This window comes from Ursus arctos, unplaced genomic scaffold, assembly GCF_023065955.2.
Source record: "Ursus arctos isolate Adak ecotype North America unplaced genomic scaffold, UrsArc2.0 scaffold_3, whole genome shotgun sequence".
Taxonomy (NCBI): domain Eukaryota; kingdom Metazoa; phylum Chordata; class Mammalia; order Carnivora; family Ursidae; genus Ursus; species Ursus arctos.
Window position 1 is genome coordinate 1,033,338 of NW_026622985.1, and position 27,526 is coordinate 1,060,863.

A 27,526-nucleotide genomic window follows, 5' to 3' on the forward strand; every position below is an offset into this window, starting at 1 on the left:
CAAATTGCAGATCTCCATTAATTACTAGAAAATTATTTTATTCCTTTGCTGGTATTGTTTCTTTGATTTTTCGTGTTCCTTTAGGTCTTACATTGTTGTCTTAGCATTTGAAGAACTAGTCACCTCCCCCACAGTCTTTATTGACTGCCTCTGGGAGGAAAAATGCCTGCTAGGGATTCTGAGGCTCTATCATACCTTCTCTATGAATATGCTACTCCAAAATTATTGTTTCCTCTTAGGAGTGAATTCTTATGATTGTATGCCTTCTCCTAATTCCACAAAGCCAGGCTACATGCTACGAGTCTCCTGGCTGCTTTCCCTACAGCAGTGCTAAATGCTCAAGTTCATAGGCTCTCTTTCACTTCTACAGGGCTGAGCTGGCTTTCCACTTATTCTAACTGTCCACAAAGACTTGGACTCTGCAGTTACAGGGTGGAGCACCATGTGCGTAAGGAGAATGAAATGTCGGAGATGCCCGTGGTTCAGATGGGGGGATTCGCAGGCTAAGTATCCCCAGCAGCTTGTGGCCAGGCTTCCTAATGGAATGTGTGGTTAGTAAGACCTGTGTTCCTTGTTGAGTTCTGAACACTGCCTATTATGCTCCCAGTCTCTCCCTGCCCTGCCGTCATGTAGATCACCCCTGTATTCTGAATGAGTGAGAAAGAAGTGGGTGTTTTTGACAGTGTCCTTCATAGCTGGGGAAGTAGGAAACTCACTCAAATGCTCTCACTTTCCCCTGAAGGAGAAACTGCAGGCTGAGTTCATCCTTCGGCACTGAGCTGTGCCACCTTGGCGATGGGGTGACATAGGAAAAGTGAAACTGTTCTGCTTACTCTCTTCAGTGTTCCCAGTCTCAATTTTTTTTTGTCCTCCCAATGGTGTGCTGAACTTCTCTGCAACTCCTGGGTCCCACAAAGGTACTCCGCATCTGTGTGTGATTGCCAAAATCAGTGTTCTTTGGGAGAAAGAGGGTAGAAAACTCCTGTTCCACCATCTTGCTGATGCCATTCTCCTTGGGATTTCCTGTTCTTTCAAGGTTTGGTAAAATTTCCCAGTGAAATTTTGGGGGTAGATCTTGAACAACATTCTCATTTTTATTTGGAAGTTTGTCTATTTAGATGTTACATCTCTTCAGGGGTGAGGTTTGGTAGATTATGTATTCAGAGAGAATTATCCACTTCATTTACATTGTGAAATAAATTTATACACAGTGAAAAGGAACGTGGCTTCTAAAATTTCCTGTTTCAATGGTTTCTCCACCTCATTTATGTTTCTGTGCCTTCTTCTCCTGTCTGCAAACTTCTGTTTGGATCTTTACCATATAATTAAAAGTAATCAATGTCACTATAAGTGTATGCCTGCGTTCCCTCAATCATGTCTCGGCTATGATCCTTGACTACAGGGTTGTCCGTTCCCCCCACCCTTTTTTTGGTAAAGGGCCAGATAGCAACTTTATGTTACCCTTTAAAGTCCCCATTCAGTCTCACTGCATAATCTTCTGTTTATTTCAAAATTTTTAAGAATAAAAGAAACAGAATACAAATATACACCAGCAGTAAGTGAAAGCTCTGGCATGCCACAATCATCAGGAATTGGTACTGGTCTTGCATTTGTCAGTTCCTAGTAACATAGGATGTCGAACATCTTTTCGTGTACCTACTTCACATCTGTATTATCTTTTCTGGTGAGGGCCTTTCAGGTATATTGTGCATTTTGCAGTTTACCTCACACAGACTTTGTACATATTTTGTAAATTTATACCTAACTATTTTGCTTGGGGGGAGTGCTAATATGAACGGTATTGTGTTTTTTTAAAGGACCGCATCATGAATTTGTGTGTCATCCTTGCGCGGGGGCCATACTAATCTTCTCTGTATTATTCCAACTTTAGTACATGTGCTGCCGAAATGAGCACAAATGGTATTGTTTTTAATTTCAAATTCCACTTCCTCATTGCTGTTACATGGGAAAGTGACTCACTTTTGTATATTAACCTCATATCCTGTAAACTTACAATAACTGCTTATTGATTTTTTTGTTATTTCTGATTTTCTACATAGAATGACCATGTCATCTGCAAAGACAGTTTTATTTCTTCCTTCCCAGTTTATATATCTTTTTATTTCCTTTTACAGTCTTCTTGCATTAGTTAGAACTTCTGGTGCAATGTTGAAAGCTGTTGTGAGAGAGAACATTCTTGTCTTGTTGCTGACCTTAGCAGGAAAGCTTCGAGTGTCTTACCATTAAAGACGATGGTAGTTTTAGGCTCTTTGTGGGTGTTCTTCACTAAATAGAACTATTCCTAAGTTTCCAGAGATTTTCTATCAAGAATAGGTGGTAGGTTTTGTCAAATGTTTTTCTGCATTTATTGATATGATGATGTGATTTTCCTTATTTAACCCCACTCCACTCTCAGATCACACTGTATCATTTCAAGGATAGAGCCAGCACCTTACAATAACAAACTATTCCTAATTCCTCCCTCTCGTCCCTCTTATCTTGATGTCGTTCAGTTTACTTATATATATTACACACATTTAAGCATATATAAATACCATATAAACATACATGATTGAATACAATGTTACTATTTGGAACAAATATTTTATACAAATGTTCTTTTGAACATATATTTTGACCTATTAGAGCAATTAAGAATAAAAAGATAAAAATTATTATTCCACATTCACTTATTCATTCTCTGACGTTGTTCTTTTCTTTATGTAGATTCAACTTTCTAATCTATATCATTTTCCTTCTCAAAGTAACTTGTTTCAACATTTCTTGCAGGTAGGTCTACTGGCAACAAATTCCCTTAATTTTTGTTTGAGGTTTTTATTTCTCACTAACTTTTTAAGGTTAATTGAGCAGGTTACAGAATTCTAGGACACTGATTCTTTCCTCTCAGTACTTTAAATACTTCACTCCACCCTCATCTTGCTTATATAGTTGCTGAAAAAAAGTCTGGTGTAATTCTTATTTTTGCTCTGCTGTAAGTAGGACATTTTCTTTTCCTTTGGTCTTTCAAGATTATTTCTTTATTTATGATTTTATGAAGTTTGAGTATAATATGCCTATGTGAGGTTTTTTGTTTTTGGTCTACTTGTGGAGGTTTATTTTGGGGCAGGGGGCATCTATCCTATTTGGTGCTCTCTGAGCTTCCTGGATTTATGGCTTGGTGTCTGATGTTCATTTGTAGAAATTCTCAGTCACTATTGCTTTAAATATTGCTCTTGTTTTTTTCTCTGTTCCTTCTCCTTCTGATATTCCCATTTCATATATGTTATGCCTTTTGTCATTGTCCCACAGTACTTGAATATTCTCTATTGGGTGTTTTTTAGACTTTTTTTCAATTTCATTTTCAGTTTTGGAAGTTTCTATGTCATTTTCAAGGTCACTAATTCTTTCCTTAACTGTGTCTCATCTATAATAAACCTATCAAAGGATTTCCTCATTTCTGTTATAGTACATTTGATTTCTAAGCATTTCTGTTTTATCCTTTCTTAGAATTTCCATCTCTCCTAGGGTTTCAAAGATGGCAGTAGAGTTGGAAGACCCTAGACTTGCCTCATCTGAAAAATACAGAAATCAACCATAAGACTGAAATAACAAACTCCAAACTTAAAGGAAGAAAAGAGGCCACACCGAAGAGGTAGGAAGTGCAGAGACATGGTTTAGGGGAGAAACGGATCATGAGTACTGTGAGAGGGAGGGAGCAGAGGTGGTGGAGAAGGGCAAGAGAGAGGAGCACACAGGGGGACGCACAAGAACATTTCCCCAAAGCCACTGACTTGGAAAAGGAGAGGGGCTAAATTTCGTGAGTTTTTGCAACCAGTGGGGCTTAAAACCTGTTCTTTTAAAGCTCAGTAGACTTGGCTGCAATAGAGCCCAGAGGGCACTATGCAAACCCTGGAAGGAAGGCAAGCAAACAACCTGAGGGTGAGACATGTGGAAACAGTGATTTGAAGAGTGTCTGGGGCAAACAGTGCAGAGATTATTTGCTCTTCTTGGAACATGTCCCTGAAAAGCTGCATTCAAGGAGATGCCTTGCCAGGAACAAAGGAGCTGGCTGGCGCCATTTCTCTCTCCTGACCCAAAGCATAAAGAGAGTCACTTGCTGAAAGCAATGCAGTGCAAACACTGGCTGCCTAACTTTTTGCACGAAGAAGCCCCACACCCCTGCACTCTGGTGAGACTGCCCTTCCAGTCACACTTCCTTCAGTCTCAGTGCAGAGGGCCCTTCCTCCAAAGACCACCACAAACTCATGCCCACACCATGTCTCCCAAACAGGGAGTTTTGCAGGGCCTCAGTTCCAGTGGAGGTGGTGACAGTCTCCTAGCTAACACTTGCCTCATTCAGGCCAGGCCCCAAACACTGTCCACAGCAGGCAAGGACAGCCTCTGCAAACAACTGGCCTGAAGGACAGAGAAGATAAAAATGACAATAGAGTGGATGCAGCACACCACAGACACTCCCTGAAGTGCCAGGCCTTGGGCAGTACATGAACACTTTTCATAAGGCCATTCCATTCAGGAGCATGAGACATAACTGGCTTTTCTGACACACAGAAGGCAGAGATTTAGATAAAACACGAGGACAGAAGAATTTGTCACAAATGAACGAGATAAGGCCATGGCCAGAGATCTAAGGGAAACAGATACAAGTAACAGGTCTGATGGAGAATTTAAAGCAATGATCATACGGATACTCACTGGGCTTGGCGCAAAGCACAGAAGACATCAGTGAGATACTTACCACAGAGATAAAAGTTAAAAAAGAATCAATCAGAGATGAAGAGTGCAATAAAAGAGATTAGAAACACAATTAATGAAATAAACAGCATGCTGGAAGAAATAGAGGAACAAACTAATGACCTAGAAGACAAAGTAATGGAAAGAAATGAAGCCAAATGAAAGAGAAAAAGGAGAATAACGTAACATGAGAATAGATTTAGGGAACTCAGTAACTTCATCAAATATAGTAATATCTTTATTATAGGAGTCCCAGAGAAAGAAGAGAGAGAAAAGAGGGAAAAAAACTTATTTGAAGAAATAATAGCTGAAAACGTTCCTAAATTGGGGTAGAAAACAGAAAGCCAGATACAGGAGGCACAGAGAACCCTCAACAAAATCAACAAAAGAAGACCAATACCAAGACATACTGTAATTAAATACAGTGATAAGAAAAAAATCTTAAAAGCAGCAAGACAAAAAAAAGTCTTTAACTTACAAGGGAAAACCCATAAAGCTAGCAGGAGATTTTTTTCAACAGAAACATGGCAAGCCAGATGGGAGTGGAATGATATATTCCACATACTGATTGGGAAAAATATGTAGCCAGGAATACTCTACAAGCAAAGCTATCATTCACTAGAAGGAGAGATACAGAATTTTCCAGACAAACAAAACTAAACTTGTTGGTTCCAAACAAAAACTAAAGGAGTTCATGACCACTAAACCAGCCCTGCAAGAAACATTAAAGGGGACTCTTTGAGTGAAAAGGAGAGACCAAAATTGAAAAAGACAAGAAAACATCAGAAAAAAAATCTCCAGGAAGAATGACAAAACAAGAAATAAAATGGTACTAAATACATATCTATCAATAATTATTCTGAATATTTGTAAATGGACTAAATGCTCCAATCCACAGTCATAGAGTAACAGAATGCATAAAAAAACAAGACTCATCATGTGCCGCCTACAAAAGACTCACTTTAATTTAAATTCAATTATCCAACATATAGTACATCATTGATTTTTGATGTAGTGTTCAATAATTCATTAGTTGCATATAACACCCAGTGCTCATCACATCATGTGCCCTCCTTAATACCCATCACCCAGTTACTACATCCCCCCACCCACCTCCCTCCAGCGACCCTCAGTTTGTTTCCCAGAGTCCAGAGTCTATAATGGCTTGTCTCCCTCTCTGATTCTTCCCGTTCAGTTTTCCCTCCCTTCCCCTGTGGTCCTCTGCGCTATTTTTTATATTCCACACGAGTGAAACCATATGATAATTGAAAAGACTCAACTTTATTTTTTTAATTTTTTTAAAAGATTTTATTTATTTGACAGAGAGAGAGCGCACCAACGAGAGAGGGAACACAAGCAGGGGGAGTGGGAGAGGAAGAAGCAGGCTCCCAGAGGAGGAGCCTGATGTGGGGCTCGATCCCATAACGCCGGGATCACGCCCTGAGCCAAAGGCAGACGCTTAATGCCTGAGGCACCCAGGCACCTCTGAAAAGACTCACTTTAGACCTAAAGTCATGTGCACATTGAAAGTGAGCAGATGGAGAAATATTTATCATGCAAACAGATGACAAAAGAAAGCCAGAGTTAGCAATACTTGTATCAGACAAACTAGATTTTAAACCAAAGACTGTAACAAGAGACATAGAAGGACACTACAGGGGAGGAGTTAAGATGGCAAAGGAGTAGGGGGACCCTAAGCTTGTGTTGTCCCTTGAACACAACTAGATATTTATCAAATCATTCTGAACACCCAAGAAATCAGTCGGAAGTCTGAGAGAACAAAACTGCAAGTCTACAAGTAGAAAAGCGACCATCTTTTGGAAGTTAGGAGGTGCGGGGAGCTGAACCGGGAGAGGTACAGCTATGGATACAGTGGCAGGGAGGAAGCCTACTTACAGAAGCTAACACAAAGTACCGTAAGCAAACTCTGACCTTGTAGAAGTCTGCTACAGTGGGGAACGTGCCAGGCTTAAAGGTGCTCAGGTGGTGAAGTGGGGCAGAATACCAGGTGTGACACCATGGTCTGAAGGCCCCCTGGGTTGCAAGAGTGGGTGGTGCCCAAGTGCTGCACTGTTCCCAGGCAGTGGAGCGAGGAAGCCAGCTGAGAACAGAGAGTGTTGGTGCCGGCCTTCTGCTTTGTTTGGACATCAACTGAGAAAGGCTGGGTGGTTGTGTGACCACTTTCCTGGGATGGCGCAGCAAATGGCAAAAGCATGGTGATAACCCTCCCCGGATGGAAGAGTGTGGGTCCGCACTGGAGAAGTCCATAAAATTTGGAGTTTTGAAACTCAGCTGTGCACCTAAGATAAAAAACCTGACATAGACAAGGTGAATGCAGGGTTCTGACGGAAACAGGGGACACAAGAGTGATTGACTGTTCTTTTGTGAGGGCTCACTGAAGAGTGTGGGTGTGAACTTTCACCTCCAAGGCTAGAAAGTGGGACACTGCCACATTCATCCTACCCATACGTGCTGAAAGCCTTCAGGGAGGAAAACAGCACCACTTAGTGGAGGCTGGAGCTGCTTACAGCAAGCCCTGCACCCCTGTGCCCTGGAGGTGCATTTCCACTGAAACAAGTCAGCCTGAGAATTGGCACAGCAGTCCTCTCCTCCAGAAGACCAGCGAACAACATCCACGAAGCTTCCTGATCATAGAGTGCTGCAAAGCTTGAGCTCTAGGCACAAAAAGGATCTAAACGCCTTTTTACTTTTATTTTCTTTATTTTATTATTATTTTACAATTATTTTCTTATTTTTCAATTCCTTCTTTGTTTTTTAATATTAATTTTATTTATATATGTTTATTTTTATTTCATTTTATTTATTTTATGTTGGGATCTAGACTTTTTTAGCAAGCATACCAAAACACACTGAGGATCTTGTTTTTATTTCTGTTTTGTTTTCTATATTTTTATCTTTTATGGTTTTTTTTCTTTCTTTCTTCTTTTCTGGACCAAAATGACAAGATGGAGAAATTCACCCCAAAAGAAAAGTAGTACAACTCATGGACGAAGATTTAATTGATACAGATATAACATGTCTGAACTAGAATTTAAAACAACAGTTATCAGGATACTAGCTGGGCTTGAAAAAAAGCATAGAAGACACTAGACAATCACTGCATAGATAAAAAAAGCTAAAATCTAGTCAGGCCAAAATTAAAAATGCTATAACCAAGACACAATCCCAAATGGAGGTCATAAAAATGAGGATGGATGAAGCAGAGGAGCAAATTAGTGATACAGAAGATAAAATTAGGAAAAAAATGAAGCTGAAAAAAAGAGGGAAAGAAAGGTAATGGACCATGAAGGTAGACTTAGGGAACTCAGCAACTTACAAAAATGTAATAACATTTGTATCACAGGAGTCCTAGAAGATGAAGAGAGAGAAAATAGGGCAGAAGGTTTATTCGAACAAATGATAGCTGAAAACTTCCCTAATCTGGGGGAGGACACAGACATCAAAATCCAAGAAGCACAGTAAACACCCATGAAATTCAACAGAAGCTGGCCATCGCCATGGCATTTCATAGTCAAATTCACAAAATACACAAACAGGGAGGAATCCTGAAAGCAGCAAGGGGGAAAAAAGTCCTTAACCTAAAAGGGGAGACACATCAGGTTCACAGCAGATATGTCCACTGAAACCTGGCAGGCCAGAAAGAAGTGGAAGAAAATACACAATGTGCTGAAAGGAGAAAATACGTAGCCAAGAATTCTTTATCCAGCAAGACTGTCAACCGGAATAGGAGAGATAAAGACTTTCCCAGACAAACTAAAACTAAAGGAGTTTGTGATCACTAAATCAGCCCTGCAAGAAGTATTACAGGGGAATCTTTGGGGGTGAGGTGGGGTGGGGAAGACCAAAAGCAAAAAAGACCGGAAAGGACCAGAGAACATCACCAGAAACACCAACTCCATAGATAACAAAATGGCATGAAATTCATCTTTCAATAATCATTTTGAATGTAAATGGACTAAATGCTCCAGTCAAAAGACATGAGGTATGAGAATGGATAAAAAAAAAAAACAACCAAGATCCATCTATAAGCTGCCTACAAGAAACTCATTTTAGATCTAAAGACACCTGCAGGTAGAAATTAAGAACCATCTACCATGCTAATGGACATCAAAAGAAAGCTGGGAGTAGCCATACTTAGACAAACCGACTTTAAAATAAAAACTGTAACAAGAGATGAAGAAGGGCATTGCATCATAATGAAGGGATCTATATCCACCAAGAATATCTAACAATTATAAATATTTATGCCCCCAACCTGGAACACCCAAATATGTAAAACAATTAATAATAAACATAAAGAAACTCATTGATAACAACACAATAAAATTAGGGGACTTTTAACACCCTACTTACAGCAATGGACAGATCATCTAAGCAGAAAATCAACAAGGAAACCATGGCTTTGAATAACATGGTGGATCAGATGAACTTAACATATATTTTCAGAACATTTCATCATAAAGCAGCAGAACACACATTTTTTTTTGAGTGTACATGGAACATTCTCCAGAATAGATCACATACCATGTCACAAATCAACCCTCAACAGGTACAAAAAGATTGAGTTCATACTATGTAAATTTTCAGACCACAATGCTATGAAACTAGAAGTCAACAAGAAAAAATTTGGAAAGACCACAAATACATGGAGGTTAAAGAACATCCTAGTAAAGAATGAATGGCTTAACCAGGATATTAAAGAAGAAATTTAAAAAAAATACATGGAATCAATGAAAATGAAAAGACAACATTCAAAAACCTTTGGGATGCAGCAAAGACAGTCCTAAGAGGGAAGTGTATTGCAATACAGGCATACCTCAAGAAACAAGAAGTCTCAATAAACAACCCAACCTTACACTTAATGGTGCTAGAAAAGAAGCAGCCAATAAAGCCTAAAGCCAGCAGAAGAAGGTAAATAATAAATATGAGTGCAGAAATAAACGATATAGAAACAAAAAAAAAATCAGTAGAACAATTTAACAAAACTAAGAGCTGGTTCTTCAAGAGAATTAATAAAATTGATAAATCCCTAGCCAGATTATCAAAAAAGAGAAAGGACCCAAATACATAAAATCATGAATGAAGGAGGAGAGATCATAACCAGCAACACAGAAATACAATTATAAGAGAATACTATGAAAAATTATATGCCAACAAACTGGGCAACCTGGAAGAAATGGACAGAGTGCTAGAAATCTACTAACTACCAAATCTGAAACAGGAAGAAACAGAAAATTTGAACAGAACAATAACGAGCAAAGAAGTTGAACCAGTCATCAAAAATCTCCCAACACACAAAAGTCTTGGGACAGAAGGATTCCCAGGGGAAGTCTACCAAACATTTACATGTGAATTAATATTTAAACTGTTCCAAAAACAGAAATGAAAGGAAAAGTCCAAAACTCGTTCTATGAAGCCAGCACTACCTCAATCCCAAAACCAGACAAAGACTCCACTAAAAAGGAGAATTATAGACCAATATTCTTGATGAACATGGACACAAAAATTCTTGACAAGATACTAGCAAATCAAATCCAACAGTACATTAAAAGAATTATTCTCCATGATCAAGGGGGATTTATTCCTGGGCTGCAGAGGTGGTTCAATATTCACAAATCAATCAACATGATACACCTCATTAATAAAAGGATGAGAACCATCTGATCCTGTCAGTAGATGCAGAAGAAGCATTTGACAAAATATAGCATCCATTCTGGATAAAAACCCTCAACAAAGTAGGGATAGATGGAACATACCTCACCATCATAAAGGCCATATATGGAAGATCCACAGCTAATATCATTCTCAATGGGGAAAAACTGAGAGCCTTTCCCTTACTGTCAGGAGCAAGAGAGGGATTTCCACTGTCCCCATTACTATTTAACATAGAACTGGCAGTCTTAGCATCAGCAATCAGAAAACAAAAAGAAAAGGTATCCAAATCGCAAGGAAGAAGTCAAACTTTCACTCTTTGCAGATGACATGTTCTATGTAGAAAATGTGAAAGACGGGGCACCTGGGTGGCTCAGTTGGTTAAACGTCTGCCTTCAGCTCGGGTCATGATCTTGGGGTCCTGGGATCAAGTCCCATGTCAGGCTCCCTGCTCAGCAGGGAGTCTGCTTCTCCCTCTCACTCTGTATGCACATTCGCTCTCACTATCTCTCTTTCAAATAAATAAAATCTTAAAAAAAAAAAAAGAAAGAAAGAAAATCCGAAAGACTCCACCAAAAAATTGCTAGAACTAATTCATCAATGTTGCAGAATATAAAATCAATACACAGAAATCTATTGCATTTCTATACACCAATATCAAAGCAGCAGAAAAAGAAATCAAGGAATCGATCCCATGTGTAACTGCTGCCCCCCAAAATAAGACACCTAGGAATAAATCTAACTAAAGTGATATAAGATTTCTATTCTGAACACTATAGGTCACTTATGAAATAAACTGCAAAGGCCACAAAGAAATGGAAAGCTTTCCATGCTTGTGGATTGGAAGAACAAACATGGTCAAAATGTCTGTGCTACCCAAAGCAATCTACACGCTTAATGCAATCCCTATCAAAATACCACCAGCATTTTTCACAGAGCTAGAATAAACAATATCAAAATTTGTATGGAACCAGAAAAGTAATACCCAAAGTAATTCTGAAAAAGAAAAACAAAACTGGAGGTATCATGTATTTCAGATTTCAAGCTATTTTACAAAGCTGCAATCACGAAGACCGTGTGGTACTGGCACAAAATCAGATGCATAGATCAAGGGGACAGAATAGAGAGCCCAGAAATGAACCCACAGCTACATGGTCAATTAATCTTTTTGCCAAAGCAGGAAAGAAGATCCAATGGGAAAAAGACAGTCTGTTCAACAAATAGTGTTGGGAAAACTGGACAGCAACATTGAGAGAAATGAAACTGGACCACTTTCTTACACCATACACAAAAATAAATTAAAAATGGATGGAAGACCTAAATGTGAGACAGGAAATCATCAAAATCCTAGAGGAAAAGACAGGCAGAAACCTCTTTGAACTCAGCCGTAGCAGCTTCTTATTAGACACATTGCTGGAGGCAAGGGAAACAAAGCAAAAATGAACTATTGGGATTCATCAAGATAAAACCTTCTGCACAGCAAAGGAAACAATCAGCAAAATTAAAAGGCAGCTTACAGAATGGGAGAAGATATTTGCAAATGATATGCCTGATAAAGGGTTAGTATCCAAAATCTATAAAGAGCTTATCAAACTCAACACCCAAAAAACAAATATTCCAGTTAAGAAATGGGGAAAGGACAGGATGCCTGGGTGGCACAGTCGGTTAAGTGTCCAATTTCCAGTTTCAGTTCTGATTGTAGTCCCAGGGTTGTGAGAGCAAGCCCTGCTTCAGGCTCTGTGGTCAGCATAGATTCTGCCTCGGATTCTCTCTCCCTCTCCTTCTGCCCCCTCCTACTCCTACTCTCTCACTGTAAATTAAAAAAAAAAGAAAAAAAATGGGAAGACATGAACATTTTTCCAAAGAAGACATACAAATGGCTTACAGACATACGAAAAGATGCTCAACATCACTCATCATCAGGGAAACACAAATCAAAACTATGAAGAGACACCCCCTCACGCCTGTCAGAATCACTAAAATTAACATCACAGGAAACAACAGATGTTGGTGAGGATGCGATTAAGGGGAACCCTGTTGCACTGTTGGTGGGAATGCAAACTGGTGTAGCCAATCTGGAGAACAGTTTGGAAGTTCCTCAAAAAGCTAAAAATAGAAGTACCCCTATGAGGAAGTAATTGCACTACTAGATATTTACCTAAAGGATACAAAAATACAGATTCAAAGGGGCATATGCACCCCAATGTTTATGGCAGCACTATCAACAACAGACAAATATGGAAGAGCCCAAATGTCCATCAACTGATGAATGGATAAAGATGTGACATATATATAACTATATATAAAATGGAATATTATTCAGCCATTAAAAAGAATGAAATCTTACCACTTGCAATGATGTGAATGGAGCTATAGCATATTATGCAAAGTGAAATAAGTCAGAGAAAGACAAATACCATATGATCTCATTGATATATGGAATTCAAGTAAGAAAACAAATAAACATATGGGACAGGGTAAGGAAAAAAAGGAGAGTGAAACAAGTCATAAGTGACTCTTAACGATAAAGAATAAACTGAGGGTTGAGGGAGGAACGAGGGGAGGACGGGCTAGATGGGTGATGGATATTAAAGATAAGCATTGGTTGCTGTATGTAAGTGATGAATCAGTGAATTCTATTCCAGAAACCAATATTGCACTGTATGTTCACTAACTAAAATTGAAATTAAAAAAAAAAAGAAGGGGACTATATAATCATAAAAGGGACAATCCAATAAGAAGACAGAATAAGTGTAAATATTTATACACCCAACATGGGAGCACCCGAATATGTAAAACAATTAATAAGAAACAGAAAGCAGCTAATTAATAATACAATAGTAGGAGACTTTAACATCACACATACATCAATGGACAGATGATCTAAACAGAAAATCAACAAGGAAACAATGGTTTTGAATGACACACTGGACCACATGGATTTAACACATATATTCAGAACACTGCATTTTAAATCAGCAGAATACACATTCTTTTTGAATGCACGTGGAATATTCTTCAGAATAGTTCATGTTTTAGATCACACAACAGGCTTCAACAAACACAAAAAGACTGACGTCATGCCATGCCCCTTTTCTGACCACAACACTATGACATTAGAAGTGAACCTGAAGAAAAAAATCTCAAATGACCATAAATACATTGAGGTTTAACAACATGCTACTAAGCAATGCATGAGTGAACCAGGAAATCAAGGAAGTACATGGAACCAAATGAAAATTAAAACATAACAGTCCAAAACCTTTAGGATGCAGCAAAAGCTGTCCTAAGAGAGAAGTATATAGCAATATAGGTCTACCTCAAGGAAGAAAAATCTCAAAGAAACAACATAATCCAACTGAAGGGGCTAGAAAAACAAAAACAAATGAAGCCTAAAGCCAGCAGAATAAAGGAAATAATAAAGATTTGAGCAGAAATAAATGATACAGAAACTAAAAAAAAACAAAATAGAACAGATCAATGAAACCAGGAGCTGGGTCTTTGAAAATATTAATAAAATTGATAAACCCCCAGCCAACCTTATCAAAAAGAAAAGAGAAAGGATCCAAATAAATAAAATCAGAAATGAGAGAGGAGAAATAACAAATAATACCACAGAAATACAAACTATTACAAAATCTACACACCAAACAAATTGAACAATCTGGGAGAAATGGATAAATTTCTAGAAACTTATAAACTACCAAAACTGAAACGGGAAGAAATAGAAAATATGAACAGACCCATAACCAGCAGAGAAACTGAATCACAGTAATCAAAAACCTCCTGACAAACAAAAGTCCAGGACCAGTGGTTTCATAGGAGAATCTTACCAAACCTAATCCAACAAGACGAAAAAATCGTTCACCCCAAGTCAGATTTATTCCTGGCTTGTAAGGGTGGTTGAATATTTGCAAACCAATCAGTATGATACGTCACATTAATAAAAGAAAGGATAAGAACCATATGATCTTCTCAACAGATGCAGAACAAGCATTTGACAAAGCACACCCATTCATGATAAAAACCCTCAGCAAAGTAGTTTTAAAGGGAACATACCTCAAAATAAAGGCCATCTATGGAAAACCCACAGCTAATATCATCCACAATGGGGAAAACTGAGGGGTTTTCCTTAATGGTCAGGAACAAGGCAAGGATGTCCACTCTCACCACTGTTATTTAACAGTACTAGAATCCCAGTCCTGTCCACAGCGATTGGACAACAAAAAGAAATAAAAGGCATCCAAATCGGCAAGGAAGAAATCAAACTTTCACTATTTCCAGATGATACGATACTCTATATAGAAAACCTAAGACTCCACCAAAAAATTGCTCGAACTAATACATGAATTCAGTAAAGTTGCAGGATACATAATCAATGTACAGAAATCTGTTGCATTTCTACACACCAATAAAGATGCAGCAGAAAGAGAAATTAAGAAATGAATCCCATTTACAGTTTACACCAAACATAATAAGATACCTACGAGAAACCTAACCAAAGAGGTGTAAGACCTATACTCTGAAAACTATAAAACACTGATGAAAGTGAATATGACAAAAAGAAATGGAAAGACATTTCATGTTCATAGATTGGAAAAACAAATAGTCTTAAAATGTCTATACTACCCAAAGCAATCTATATATTTAATGCAATCCCTATCAAAACTTTTTTTTTTACTTTTTCCACCAAAATCCTTAGCATTATTAATCATAGTATTTGAAAATTTCTAGTTTGATAATGTCAACATTCCTGCCATATCTGATTTTGGGTCTGATGTTTACTTAGTCACTTCAAACTGTTTTAATTCTATTTTACTTTTTTGCCTTTTAGTATTCCTTGTAAATTTTCATTGCAAGATGGACATAATGTACTGGGTAAAAGAAACTGCTGTAACCAGTCCTTTACTGATGTGGTGGTAAGGAATAGGGGAGTAGAAGCATTCTACGGTCCTATGATTAGGTCTCAGTTTTCGGTGTGCCCCTGGACTATGACCTTTCCTAGTGCTTCTCAGTGTTTTCATCCTGTAGGTTGGACAGCATCATTACAGGTGGCTGGAGTTGGGCACTTCCCTTCTCCCACGTGGAAGGCCCAGCCACAGCAGGGTGGACTTAGGTATTTCCCTTCCCCCAGGGAAGTCTGGCTTCAATAAAACTCCAGTAGGCTAGGCTCTGGTAAAACAGTTTCTCCTGAGGGTCAGTCTTGTGAAGAGAAACAGAATGCTCTGGCATATTGCAAAACTGTTCCTCTTTCCTCCCCCTTCCAGAAGCACAAAGGGATTTTTCTCCAATAACTACAGTGAGAACCTGAGAGAACGCCCGGAGTTAAACTTGAAAAAGTGAAGAAGGGTCCTTATAACTGGGTCCATCTAAAGGCATTTTACTCTCCTAATGGTTCACACTCAGCCTCTAGCAATTCATCAATTAAAGTTTAAATTTCTCACCCCCTCACTGGTTCCCAGGGATGCCCCTGAGCATGGATCTCTGCTCCAGCGAACTGTGATTTTCTCTGCCTCCCTGCCTGTCTCTCCTATTTTCGCTGCAGACATTTGCCCTATGACCTCACTTCACTAATGGATCTCAGAATTGCTACTCTCTCAGTCTGTTCAGCTTTTACTTCTTAGGATGCAGTGATAACTTCTAAACTCATCACATCCCATACCAGAAACCAGAGCTCTCTCTTCATTTTATGTTTTTTCGTTTTTATGGTATTGTCGTGCTTTCTGTAGTGTCAGTTCTTTCCTCAGCCCCTCATCATTTGGACTTTATTTCTGAAGTGATTCTCCCTTGTCCTTCAATTTCTTTTCTGTGTTCTTTCAGTTCTTATTCCACATCATCTCACTGTCCTGCCGTCTCTTTTCTGGGTCCCTCCTTTATTTCTGGTTGTGACACAATTGCTTAATTAAGTTCCAAAATTAATGTTGAAAATGCTGTAATTCTTCTCCACATTGTAATGGCATTTTCCTGGTGTTTTTTTCTTCTTCCACTGACAAAATTTGATATTCCTTTTTTTCTAATATTATGTATACAACTGAATTTTTTCTTATGTTTGAATTAGGTGAATTTCTTGAATAAACTCTTAACAGGAAGACTCGCTAAAAGAGGGAAAGTGTTAGGATAGCTTTCCCAGTTTTCTTAATCTCACGGCATCCTCTTCTTACTAAGTGACAGTTTATTTGTATATGGTGACTTGTGGTGACCAGATTTCCTTTGATTCCCATACCCTTATTTGTTTCACGAGGGTTCCTACCACTGACGTTTCCTTTCTGACTACACTATTAGCCAGTACCACCAGGGATGAAGTTTCTGCCTCATAAGATAATCCCCTTTAGAATAATGCTGTTTAAAAAATTTCTATAACCTCTGTTCCCTGTATGCTGCTCTCCATACCATTTTCTTCTGCCTCTCTTTCTTGCCCACTTCGTGTTCATCAGATATGCCCTCAAAAACTCCCCCTGACGGTGGTCTCATCCTTCTGAGAATAATTATTTACTGATTTGGGAGAGGGGGAATTGCAGAACACATTTTGCCACCCATGGGTCATTTGGCTTCCTCACCTGGACACCACTGTCGCTTTCTACCGTTGTTCTGGATTCTATTTGTTTTTCATACATTTTTATTTGGTGTATTCTCTATCTCACAATTTTGCTAAAAAAAAAAAAAAAAGGTTGTGGGTGCTTCATTCATTCTTGTACTGTACAGTTTTAGGAGAAAAGATAGGAGGTATTGGTGTAAGTAGATTCCACAATGCTACCTGAATCCCAAAGCCCTAAATATTATGTTTAACCATTCACACCAAATACCTCCATGACGGCTCTATCATTGATTCCAAAGGATGACAACAAATGGGGATTTTTAATACTAATGCTTGGACGCCTCCACCAGAGATCCCCATGTAATCATTCTGGGACGAAGGCTGGTAATATGTTGTTTATTATAAAACCCTCTGAGTGTTTCTGATGCATAGCTAATTTAGAATCATGGACATAAAACCCCTACTTCAACAAGAAATGTTTTAAGTAAAAGACTTTTTAGGGGAAATCTGTGCTAATAATAACTATGTTATTTTTCCTTTAAAAATATCCTTCTTGGGGCACCTGGGTGGTTCAGTCAGGTTGAGCGTCTGCCTTCAGCTCAGGTCATGATCTCTGGGTCCTGGGATTGAGTCCTGCATTGGGTTCCGGTCCTGTACTGAGCTCCCTGCTCAGTGGGGAGTCTGCTTCTCCTTCTCCCTCTGCCCCTCCCCACCAGCTCATGCTCTTTCTCCCTCTCTCAAATAAATAAAATCTTAAAATAAATAAATAAATAAAAATAAAAATATCCTTCTTTGCTTTTTACTTCAAGTTAGCTAAAATTATCTTGGGGCTCCTGGGTGGCTCAGTCAGCTAAGCATCTGACTCCTGGTTTTGGCTCAGGTCATGATCTCAGAGATCGAGCCCTGTGTCAGGCTCTACACTCAGCGGGGAGTTTGCTTGAGATTCTCTCTCTCTCCCTCTGCACTTTCCCCACTCGCAGGCTCTCTCTCTCTTTAAAATAAACAAATAAAGTATTTTTTAAAAATCCTTCTTTGCATTTTAACTCAAGTTAGCTAAAATTATCTAAATTTACATTTAAGGTAAATTTCTTTGGCTCCACGTCTTTCTGGGTTTAATAGATTGAAAAATTTAATTTTAATGTGATTATGTAAATGTTGTATTCCTAATAGGCAAATACAAATAAAGTATCACAGAAATAAATATAAAAATGAACACACAAAAAAAGATGAGGGCCATCACGTTTGGTTGTACACTGCAAAAGAAGGCATCACTTCTCAGTAATGCTAGCATGTATACTTATGTCTATGCTGTTCATTGAATGAACGATAAAAACTTTTAACACGGGCTATAAATTGATAAGTAAATTGTTATTAGCAGTAATCATACTGCAGTCTAATCTCTCGGAAGAAGGTCTTTTACTTCTTTTATACTCCCTAAACAGTTATTACAATGTTCTGGCTATATGGTAAAATAATAAGAAGGTAAAGATTTATTAAGGCAAGTTAATTTTGAAATTAAGTTTTTTGATGTAATGTGTATTACAGGTTGCTTATTTAATAATTATCACTAAATTCAAAATCAAAATTTTTATGTGTACAAATGAGTCAAATGAGTACAAGCAGTAGGTTAAGCAGTTTATGCATAATGGAGAAATCACATCTGCAGCTTGTCCCAAAGACCAAAGCAATGAAGGCAAACAAAAAAAATGGCCTAGGGCAAGTTTTCTCTTATTACGTGTTTTCATAGATACCCATGTATGAGGTCAAATAAATAATGCTATAAAAATATGATACACTACATATCAAACTTCAAGCAGAAAAGATTTCTTTAGGAATAAAACTCCAAAGCATCTCATCACTGAAGAAGTTCAAGATTTCATTTAAAGGGCATAAAACTTTACCATTTTCAAAGAAGAAAAATTTTAAATTCAAGTCTTATAATTATAATCCCAAAACAGAACATACCCATTACTTGTCTCCCACCTTCTCACCTGTCCAACCAGTGTAAGCAGAGCAATCATGCGGGTCGGCTGTCTTCAGCCCTTCCTCCATCTGCTGCAGAAGATCTTTGATTTTGGTCTGGATTCGCCTTGTGAAATTATGAATGATCTGAGAACCAAAAGAATACAGAAATTTAAACTGCATAAGAACAGGGCAATATTATAATAAATATTATAATAAATATGTTGTCAGAACATAAGAGGTAGAAATTATATTACCTGGCCCATTTCAATGCTTCATTAGTTAGAGGGTGTCTACCTTGATTTTATAAGGTAAGTTTTTTTTTTTTTTTTTTAAAGATTTTATTTATTTATTTAACAGAGAGACAGCCAGCGAGAGAGGGAACACAGCAGGGGGAGTGGGAGAGGAAGAAGCAGGCTCATAGCGGAGGAGCCCGATGTGGGACTCGATCCCGATACGCCGGGATCACGCCCTGAGCCGAAGGCAGACGCTTTAACGACTGCGCTACCCAGGCGCCCCTATAAGGTAAGTTTTTAAATGAGACAATGCCCCATGTGGACTATAAGGCATTGGTAGGATTACAAAAAATAAGTTGTAGAAACCAAAGGAAAAAAATTTTAAAAAGAAGATGGCTTGACTACACAAACATGTTAACTTCTATAAGTTAAAGAATGTAAGAAAGACGGCTTCAAAATTAATGACAAGGGGGAAACATCTGCAATATAAAACATTGTAAGTAAAAAAAGACCATAACAATACAGAAATAGACCTAAAGTTATCCATGTACCTTATAAAAAGAAAAATATGAAATGACAAACATATGCAAAAATGTTCAATCACTTAGCAATTAATGAAATGCAAATAAATATAAGTACCATAGTTTGCCTTATCAGATTAACAAATAATAAAAAAATTTAAAAATATTAAGTCCCAAGGCTGCTAAGAGCTAAGGAAACAAGTATTCTAATTCACCGGTAGCCTTTCTCAAGAGAAATTTAGCAGTATTCTTTAATAAGTAGTTGATAGTGTTCAGAATTTTATGTCTTTGATAGTTTTTTAAAAATCTAGCTGCCAGAGAAACTGCTGAGGTATATTAAAATCCATGACTATGATCATGGAATTTTCCATTTAATCCTTTAATTATTACTTTTGTTTTCATGTATTTTGTAGTTATGTTATTAGACACAAATTTATGACTGTGCGTCTTACTGAAGGACTGACTTGTTATAAAAATGTCCCTCTATGAGACTCTGGAGAAAATGTTTTTTTTTTTTTTTAAAGATTTTATTTATTTATTTGACTGAGATAGAGACAGCCAGCGAGAGAGGGAGCACAAGCAGGGAGAGTGGGAGAGGAAGAAGCAGGCTCATAGCGGAGGAGCCCGATGTGGGGCTCGATCCCATAACGCCGGGATCACGCCCTGAGCCGAAGGCAGACGCTCAACCGCTGTGCCACCCAGGCGCCCCTGGAGAAAATGTTTTTATGTTATTGCACAGTTAGGGCTTTCAGGGCAAATCTTTCTGAAATTTCGGATTCTGGACTAAAAGCAAACCTTAGGAATTAAGTTACAATTGTATACATTGTAAGAAGTCCAGAGAGGTTTAGTTAACCCCAGAGGTACGGGTTTATATTTCAGGGGGATGAGGCCCTTAAACAGGGAGACATTTCTGAGTTGTAAAACTGAGGAGAAACGGTTTTATCTTTTGCATGGAGAAATCTATTTACGTCCCAAAGACTTAGAGTACGATATTTCCAATGAAACTCTCCCAGAAGGAGAAAGGAAGACAGTTGCCTCTTTTCCATTTGTAAAAACCAGAGAAAAGTTAATTTTCTTCATTATTTGCCTACCATACATAGACTCTGCGTATGGAGGACATTTGACCTAGTTTTCACTGTGTTGCCCCACAGGGAAGACCTGAGACACACGGAACCACTCACTGGTTATAGTCTGTCTGATAAATAATAAATCTCTGATCCAGAAACCTCTTGTGTACATTCAGGAAAAAATTAACAGATAAATATTAAAGACCGAAACCAGGGTGATGTCAGCATCACTGCAGCATCGGCCTCAGGATCCCTTGTTTTTGTCCTCCCTTTAACAATAAAAATTAGGCATCCATCCACAAACAGAAGTGCTTTTGGGTGAGTTGTGGAACCCAGCACCTTACACCAAGGGACCCGTGGGCAGTCTAGCCCACCAGTCTATCAGGTAATAAGCAGAGATTTCGGTACTGGCTGTGGAACCTACAGGAGACTGTGAACTAGTTGTCGCCAACCCCCCCCAAGCTGTGATCTGACAGTGCATGCAGAACCCCGGGGTTAAGCAATCATTTTCCGATCAGAAAACCTTTGGACAAGCCCAGATTTCCAGAGGAAAAGTTCCAACAGTCCTTTAGAGGGGAAAAAAATGAGTTTGTATGCATTAAATTGGGTAAGAGCTTGTCTTTATCAGCATCACCCCTTCCCAAGGGTGGAACAGCATAGGTCTAAATAGATGGCCCGTGTTTTCTCCCATAGGGAAAAGGGAGAGCCCTTGAGTGAGTGCCCAGGTCTCCTATCTGTGCAGGACTCTGCTGCAGAGACTCATTCTCCTCCCACGGTATCCAGAGCGTTGCTGAGAGAACTCTACGACTGGGGAGAAGAGGAAAATCAGGACAGTAGCACAGAAGATTCCCAGAGCAGAGGGCACGAAAGGGATACCACTCCTGCACAGGTGCTCTGGACTCCTTCAGGTTAATGAAAAATCAAGGAAACACAACATACTCAAAGATCACAATAATCTGCCACTAACCAAACCCAAAGACATGAAAACGTACGATTCATCCAATAAAGAATTCAAAATACCTGTTTTAAGGAAACTCGAACTACAAGAAAATACAGAAAGAAAATTTAATGAAATCAGAAAAAGAACAAATGACCAAAATGAGAAATTTAACAGAGAGACAGAAATCATAGAAAAGAATTGAAGATAAATTCTAGAGATGAAAAATTTAATGAAATAGAAAACACAACAAAGAGACTCAAAAGCAGAGTAGACCAAATAAAAGATAAACTCAGTGAGAGGATAGGAACTCTGAAACAACTCAGTCTGAAGACAAAAAAGAAAAAAGAAATAAAAAGAGTGAAAAAAGCCTATGAGATCTATAGGACACCTTCAAAACAAAACAACGATATCTGAATCCATCCCACAAAGAGAAGGGGGCAGAAAACTTGTTCCAAGAAATGATAGCAGAGAACTTCCCACACCTGGGAAAAGATCTGGACATAATAAATAGATCACCCCGTTATTTTAATCTGAAATGTCCTTGTCTAAGACACATGATAATAAAACTATCAAAATCAAACTGCAGGTGTGCTGACAACACCGACTCCATCTCTGGCCCTCTGTCTTGTTCTTCACGTTCACTTGATGACCTCTCTTGAGGCTCCGTGTTCTGGGCCCCTTGACCGTTAATGTACTAACCCTAGAAATGCCCATCAATGCCAGGATGGGGGGAGGCTTACTCTGGCCTCCCATGAAGCTGCTGGGGATAATGCAGCCTCACGCCTTCCTGATGTCCAGGTGGGGCCATAAGATGTGATTAAAGATTAACTACCAATTAGATACATGCAAGCCCTCTGATCTCACTACAGGGCCCTTTTGTGTGTTCCCTCCCTCTGTAACATCTATGCACTAACGTCTCTGGACTTCGCAGAGAATAACCGCAAAGTGACTGGATCATCCTCCACCCCAACCCCCATCAGTAAGTTCCCCTGAACGAAACTCTGTAAACTGTATGAACTTCCCTGCCTTGTTTCCCAGCCTCAAAGTCCCCTCTCCATTTACGGGATGATGTAGGAAAGATGTTAGGGTTCAAAGCCAACAGCCAAGAAGGAATTCTTGAGACATCTTAGGTGTGAAAAGGTGGTTTTATTAAAGCACGGGGACAGGACCCATGGGCAGAAAGAGCTGCAATTAGGTCGTGAGGGGTGGTGATTATATATCAACAAGTTGGGAGGGAGTTTAGGGATAACAAGATTTTCAGGACCTTGAAGGGACTTAGCTATTGTTGGGAAAAGGTCATTTATTACCGTTTAATAAAACTTAGTCATGAAACCCTTCAGATGTATATTGGTGGGCCATATGCTTGGGGGATGCTTGCCAACACACATCTTGTGGGGTTTAGAGATAAAGGAAAATTTCTGAAGAAATTTTTATATGTTAAAGCAGACTTACAGGATGGGGGGCAGGGGGTTGGGCTAAGTAAGCCTTTTGCCCTTAGCAAGGTGTGTAAAAAAAGTGTAACTGTGTCCTAAAGTAAAATGACTGGTTGTTCCAGGATAAGAAAGAGGTAAACCCTGAATGGATGGGAAGGTTGTGGAAAAGGAGTCCTGGGAAAGGAATTCTCTGTATGAGCAAGCAGGCTAAGACTGGAATTATTAGTTTTTAAAGAATGAGTCTAAATTATCAAAAGTACACATGCAAAATTAGAATTTGTTTCCCCTGTTAAAAGGACAAACTTTTCTATTGGTCTATAGAGAGACTGCAAAAGGTTTGTCTTTAAAGTAATCTGCCTAGAAAGCAAAGATTTTGTGTCTTATCAAAGTAATTTTTTGTGCTTAATGTCATCTGTATCACGATTCTGATTACTTGGGAGAACTGAGTCTTCAATATTAAAAGAGTTAAGTTTTGTTCTCAACTATGTAACCTTTTGGATTTGCCTTTACAATCTTCTGTTGCCACTTTGGTTATGTGAATCACTAAGTATTATTTCATAATTTGCGATCCTATTTAGTCAAATGCTCAAACTTTTCGACATTTTTGACAACTTCCCAAAATCAAATTCTAAATGGGGTGTTTGACATTAAAACAACCTTGATTTCTCTGAGGGTCCCTGGAAAATCTCAAAGGATTTGTCTCTTACCTTGTAAAAAAGAGATGTAAAACGAAATATGTTTATTTGGTATGTTAAATTACACGGGAAGCATTGACAAGTAAGTGATGATAAACCTTAGGGTATGTAGGGGCTAAGAGGAGGCAGCCCCAAGATGGGCCACTTTGGCATGAACATTATTTTGAGTTAAAAGTAATCAAAACCCAGGTGTGGCTGGGTGGCTCACATTACCATCCCTGGGCCCTGGGGATGGAATCCTGCGTTGGGCTTCCTGCTTGGCAGGAAATCTGCTTCTCCTCCCTCTGCCCCTCTCCCCCTCCCCCCACTCCTGCTCTAAAATAACTTTTCTAAAAAAAAAAAAAGTAATCAAAACCCAGCAGATGCAGGAAAGCTCTCTGCCTCCCTGACAACTGCCTAAATTTACATTGGAAGGACAGCCTGTAACAGTGATGAGGGAACAGAAGGCTGGCTGAAGACAAAGCATAAATTGACACCCTGCAACCTCCCCGCCCCCAACGCCAACTCTTGGGTGGGATACATGTGACATTCTTCCAGGAAGCCCCCAACTATCTTCATGTTAATGCCTTACTAGAGTGGTCAACAACCTTAACCTGACAATAGCAAGGCCTCCGGTATCCCGTGAGTCTTCTTTAACATATGAAAGTATTTTCTCAACCTCCCTTTTTCCTTACCTTCCCCCAACCCCATAGTATATAATCAGCCACCCCTCACAACCTGGGGCAGCAGCTCTTTCTGCCCATGAGTCCTGTCCCCGTGCTTTAATAAACCACCAATTTTGCACCAAAGATGCCTCAAGAATTCTTTCTTGGTCATGGGCTCCAGACTCCACCCCACTGAGCCTCACCTATATCCCACCACCGCATCAACAGGAAGAGAGCTAGTAAAAGAGACTCCCCTTTACCTAAGGAACTCATCTGCATAATATGGCAATCTTGTTTTTCCAAACATTCCTTTCCACCTCCTTGCTAAAGGCCTTTCTCCTGATTTGTGTCCTCAGACCCCGCCGCCCACACTTCTCCTTAGCTCATATATGCTTCTCATGTTGCCTCATTGTCTTTGGAATCTCCTGTCTGTATGGATTCCCTGTAAATACACCTATTAAATTTGATTTTCTATTAATCTCCTTATGTCAATTTGATTCTAAGTCCAGCTAGAAGGACCACAGGGCAAAGGAAGAGCCCCCTCCCCAACAGGTGTGTGTGTGGATATAGATTTCAATATGTCCAATTATCTTACATTGTTTCACACCACAGAATAAGTGCCTTTCCTTATCAAATGAACTCTCATCACATCTTTAACCACGGCCATTTTTTAAGTCTTTTGTCATTTATAGTCATTGTGATGAGTGAACAGAAGGCAAGCCAAGGACAGGCAGAAGCTGACACCCCTCCCCTCCATGGGATGTATGTGACTTTCCTCAGGCACTCCGGGCTGCCCTAAAGCTAAGGAAGGGAAAAACAAATTTAGGAAGATCACAATCCTGCAGGACCTGAGTCTCCCTCAGTCTTAGCAATTTACAAGAACAAAGCATTTCTATCAGCAACCTAGCTTCCAGGAAGAGACGTAGATACAATTAAATATCCTTATAACCTGCAGTCCATTGACAGATACTTGAGGTGGACAGAGTGTAATGTTCCTCCAGGAAGTTCCCAAATACCTTCATGTTAATGCCTCCCTAGAGGGAAAAACCACCTTAACCTGACAATGGCAAGGCCTCGGGTATCCTTGAGTCTCCTTTAACATATGAAAATGCCTTTGAAACCTCCTTTTCAGATCTCACCTAACTTTAAGATCATAAAACTGAACTAGGTAAGAATTTCCAGAACTAATGAAAAAACTGGATTCGACCAGAACAAGAATAACATGGAAATGAATGAACTGATGAGGATTATAATTTTTTCTTATGACTTTTTTTTTGAAATATTGCTGGCTCCTTAATATTTTTTTCTCCGGATTTAAGAAAACCTCTTTTCTAACTTAAGCTACTTGTGACTTAAAGTAAAAAATACAAAATGTATGGGGAATCAGGAAGGAGAAGTGGGACTTGGAACACTCAGATCAGTGAAAAAACAATAACCTAAGTGGTAAACGTCTGCTTTTACCAAACACGAACAGTTATGCTTATATTCACGTCTTCCTTTATTTCCGCTTTTCCCCTATGAAGTGAACGTTTGTTCAAACACCCCGTTTGCAAGTCCTGGGCACTCAGACAAGACCAATCCAAACGACACTACTGTTTATGAACAATGCCGTAAGTCCCAAGGGCAGGGGACCAGGGGCCAGGCCTGACGAGACACTAGTTTCCTAGGGAAACTAGGAACAGATGTCGGGGGTCCGTTTGCAGCCCCAGAGGCTGGAGCGCACGCCAAGGCCGACAGAAAAGGAATCCGCATGGAAACCGCCACTACAGCCCTGACAGTCACTTCCACGCGCCAATAAATAGAGCGCTTCATCAATGTATTTCAAAGGCACTAAAAGCCAGGAGGCGCCTATCAAAAGGCAAGTTGGTACCAAAACAGAAACCCACAACGCTCCCCCTGGAAGCCATTCCTCCCCACTCCGCCGCTCTCCCGGGTTGGGCCTCGGGCCGGCGGGCGCGGAGAGGTGACGTCAGCGCGCCGTGGGGGCGGGGCGGGTGGACGCTACCATCGCCGGCACCCCCCTCACCTGGCGCGGCCCACGGCCGGGCCAGCGCCCGCTGCCGACTCACCTTTCCGTCGTTGTGAAAAGGGAGGCCAAGCTCGTCGGTGGTGGGCGGGGGGCGAGCACAGCCCGTCTCCTCGGCCGCTCCGGCGGCCAGCACCGCGGAGGCAGCGGCCTCGTAGTCCGGGAAGGGATTGGTGAACGCCCGCTCCTCCATCTCGGCTTCCCCGCTCAGATGGAACTTCAGTCTCTTCGACATGGTCTCGCCCATCTCAGCCGCGCGCTCCTTCCCTCCCCCTGGGGCCGCGCGGCACGGCGAGCGGGTGGGGACAAACCTCCTGCCGAGGGCTTCGAGTAGAGCTCCGCTCTGGGAGCCGGGGTCCCGCGCGGCGGGGGACAAGAGGGACGGGCTTCCTTTACGAAGGCCGCCGGCTGCGAGAACGAGCGGGGCTCGGGAGCTGGCAGGAGCCTCTCCGGGGGGCCTGGCTCGCCGCGGGGGGCTGGCACATCTGGCGGCAGCTGGTGGGCTGCACGTGGGGCCTCCGCCCCGCCCGGACGCCGACGGGGCCGCCGATGCCCGGCCGGGAGCCAGCCGGCTCCGCCGGGTGCGCGCAGGCCGGAGCCTCGGCCGCGCCCGGCCGCTCAGAGTCCGCTTCCGCGGGTCCGCATCGCCCCTACGCCGCCGCCGCCGCCCGCTCTCAGGCTGCGGCCCCGCGGGGACAGGGACCCGCGGCTGGCACAGCCCGTCCGCGGCGACGCGCACGGCGGGGCCCGGAGTCCCCGGGCTCTGGAATCGCCCCCGGACCGCCGCGTCCCGCTCCTCTTCTGCGTCCGAGACCCTCTCAAGGTTTTGCAGAGGAAGCCGAAGGACCGCGCGTGGCACTTCCCGCAGGAACAGCCTGTGGAGAATAATTTCGCTGTCATTCAAGGAGTGTGTGGTTTGCAGACCAGGGAGAGCGCGTCCCTAGACGCGCCATCATCAGTCCGCATTTTCGCCAGCCAGGAGGTGCCGCCGATGTCCTCGGCCCCCGGTGCGCCAGCCACGCCAGCAGCAGCAGCTCTTTGG

General features: G+C 40.6%; 1 protein-coding gene and 1 non-coding gene across 2 annotated transcripts in view; both read right to left on the reverse strand.

The window, feature by feature from the left end:
- The window catches only part of LANCL2 (LanC like glutathione S-transferase 2), a 51,897-nt gene extending 24,897 nt beyond the window's left edge, over positions 1 to 27,000 (reverse strand). The window contains exons 1-2 of the mRNA XM_026501591.4: positions 26,528 to 27,000; positions 18,952 to 19,069 (exon numbers count right to left, since the gene is read on the reverse strand). Coding sequence (XP_026357376.1) covers positions 18,952 to 19,069; positions 26,528 to 26,731 — 322 coding nt within the window. The 5' untranslated portion in view covers positions 26,732 to 27,000. The remainder of the gene's footprint in view (positions 1 to 18,951; positions 19,070 to 26,527) is intronic.
- On the reverse strand, positions 1,813 to 1,915 carry LOC113267375 (U6 spliceosomal RNA). The gene has a single exon (XR_003320745.1). It is a non-coding gene; the product is annotated as a U6 spliceosomal RNA (small nuclear RNA).
- Positions 27,001 to 27,526: the final 526 nt, after the last annotated feature.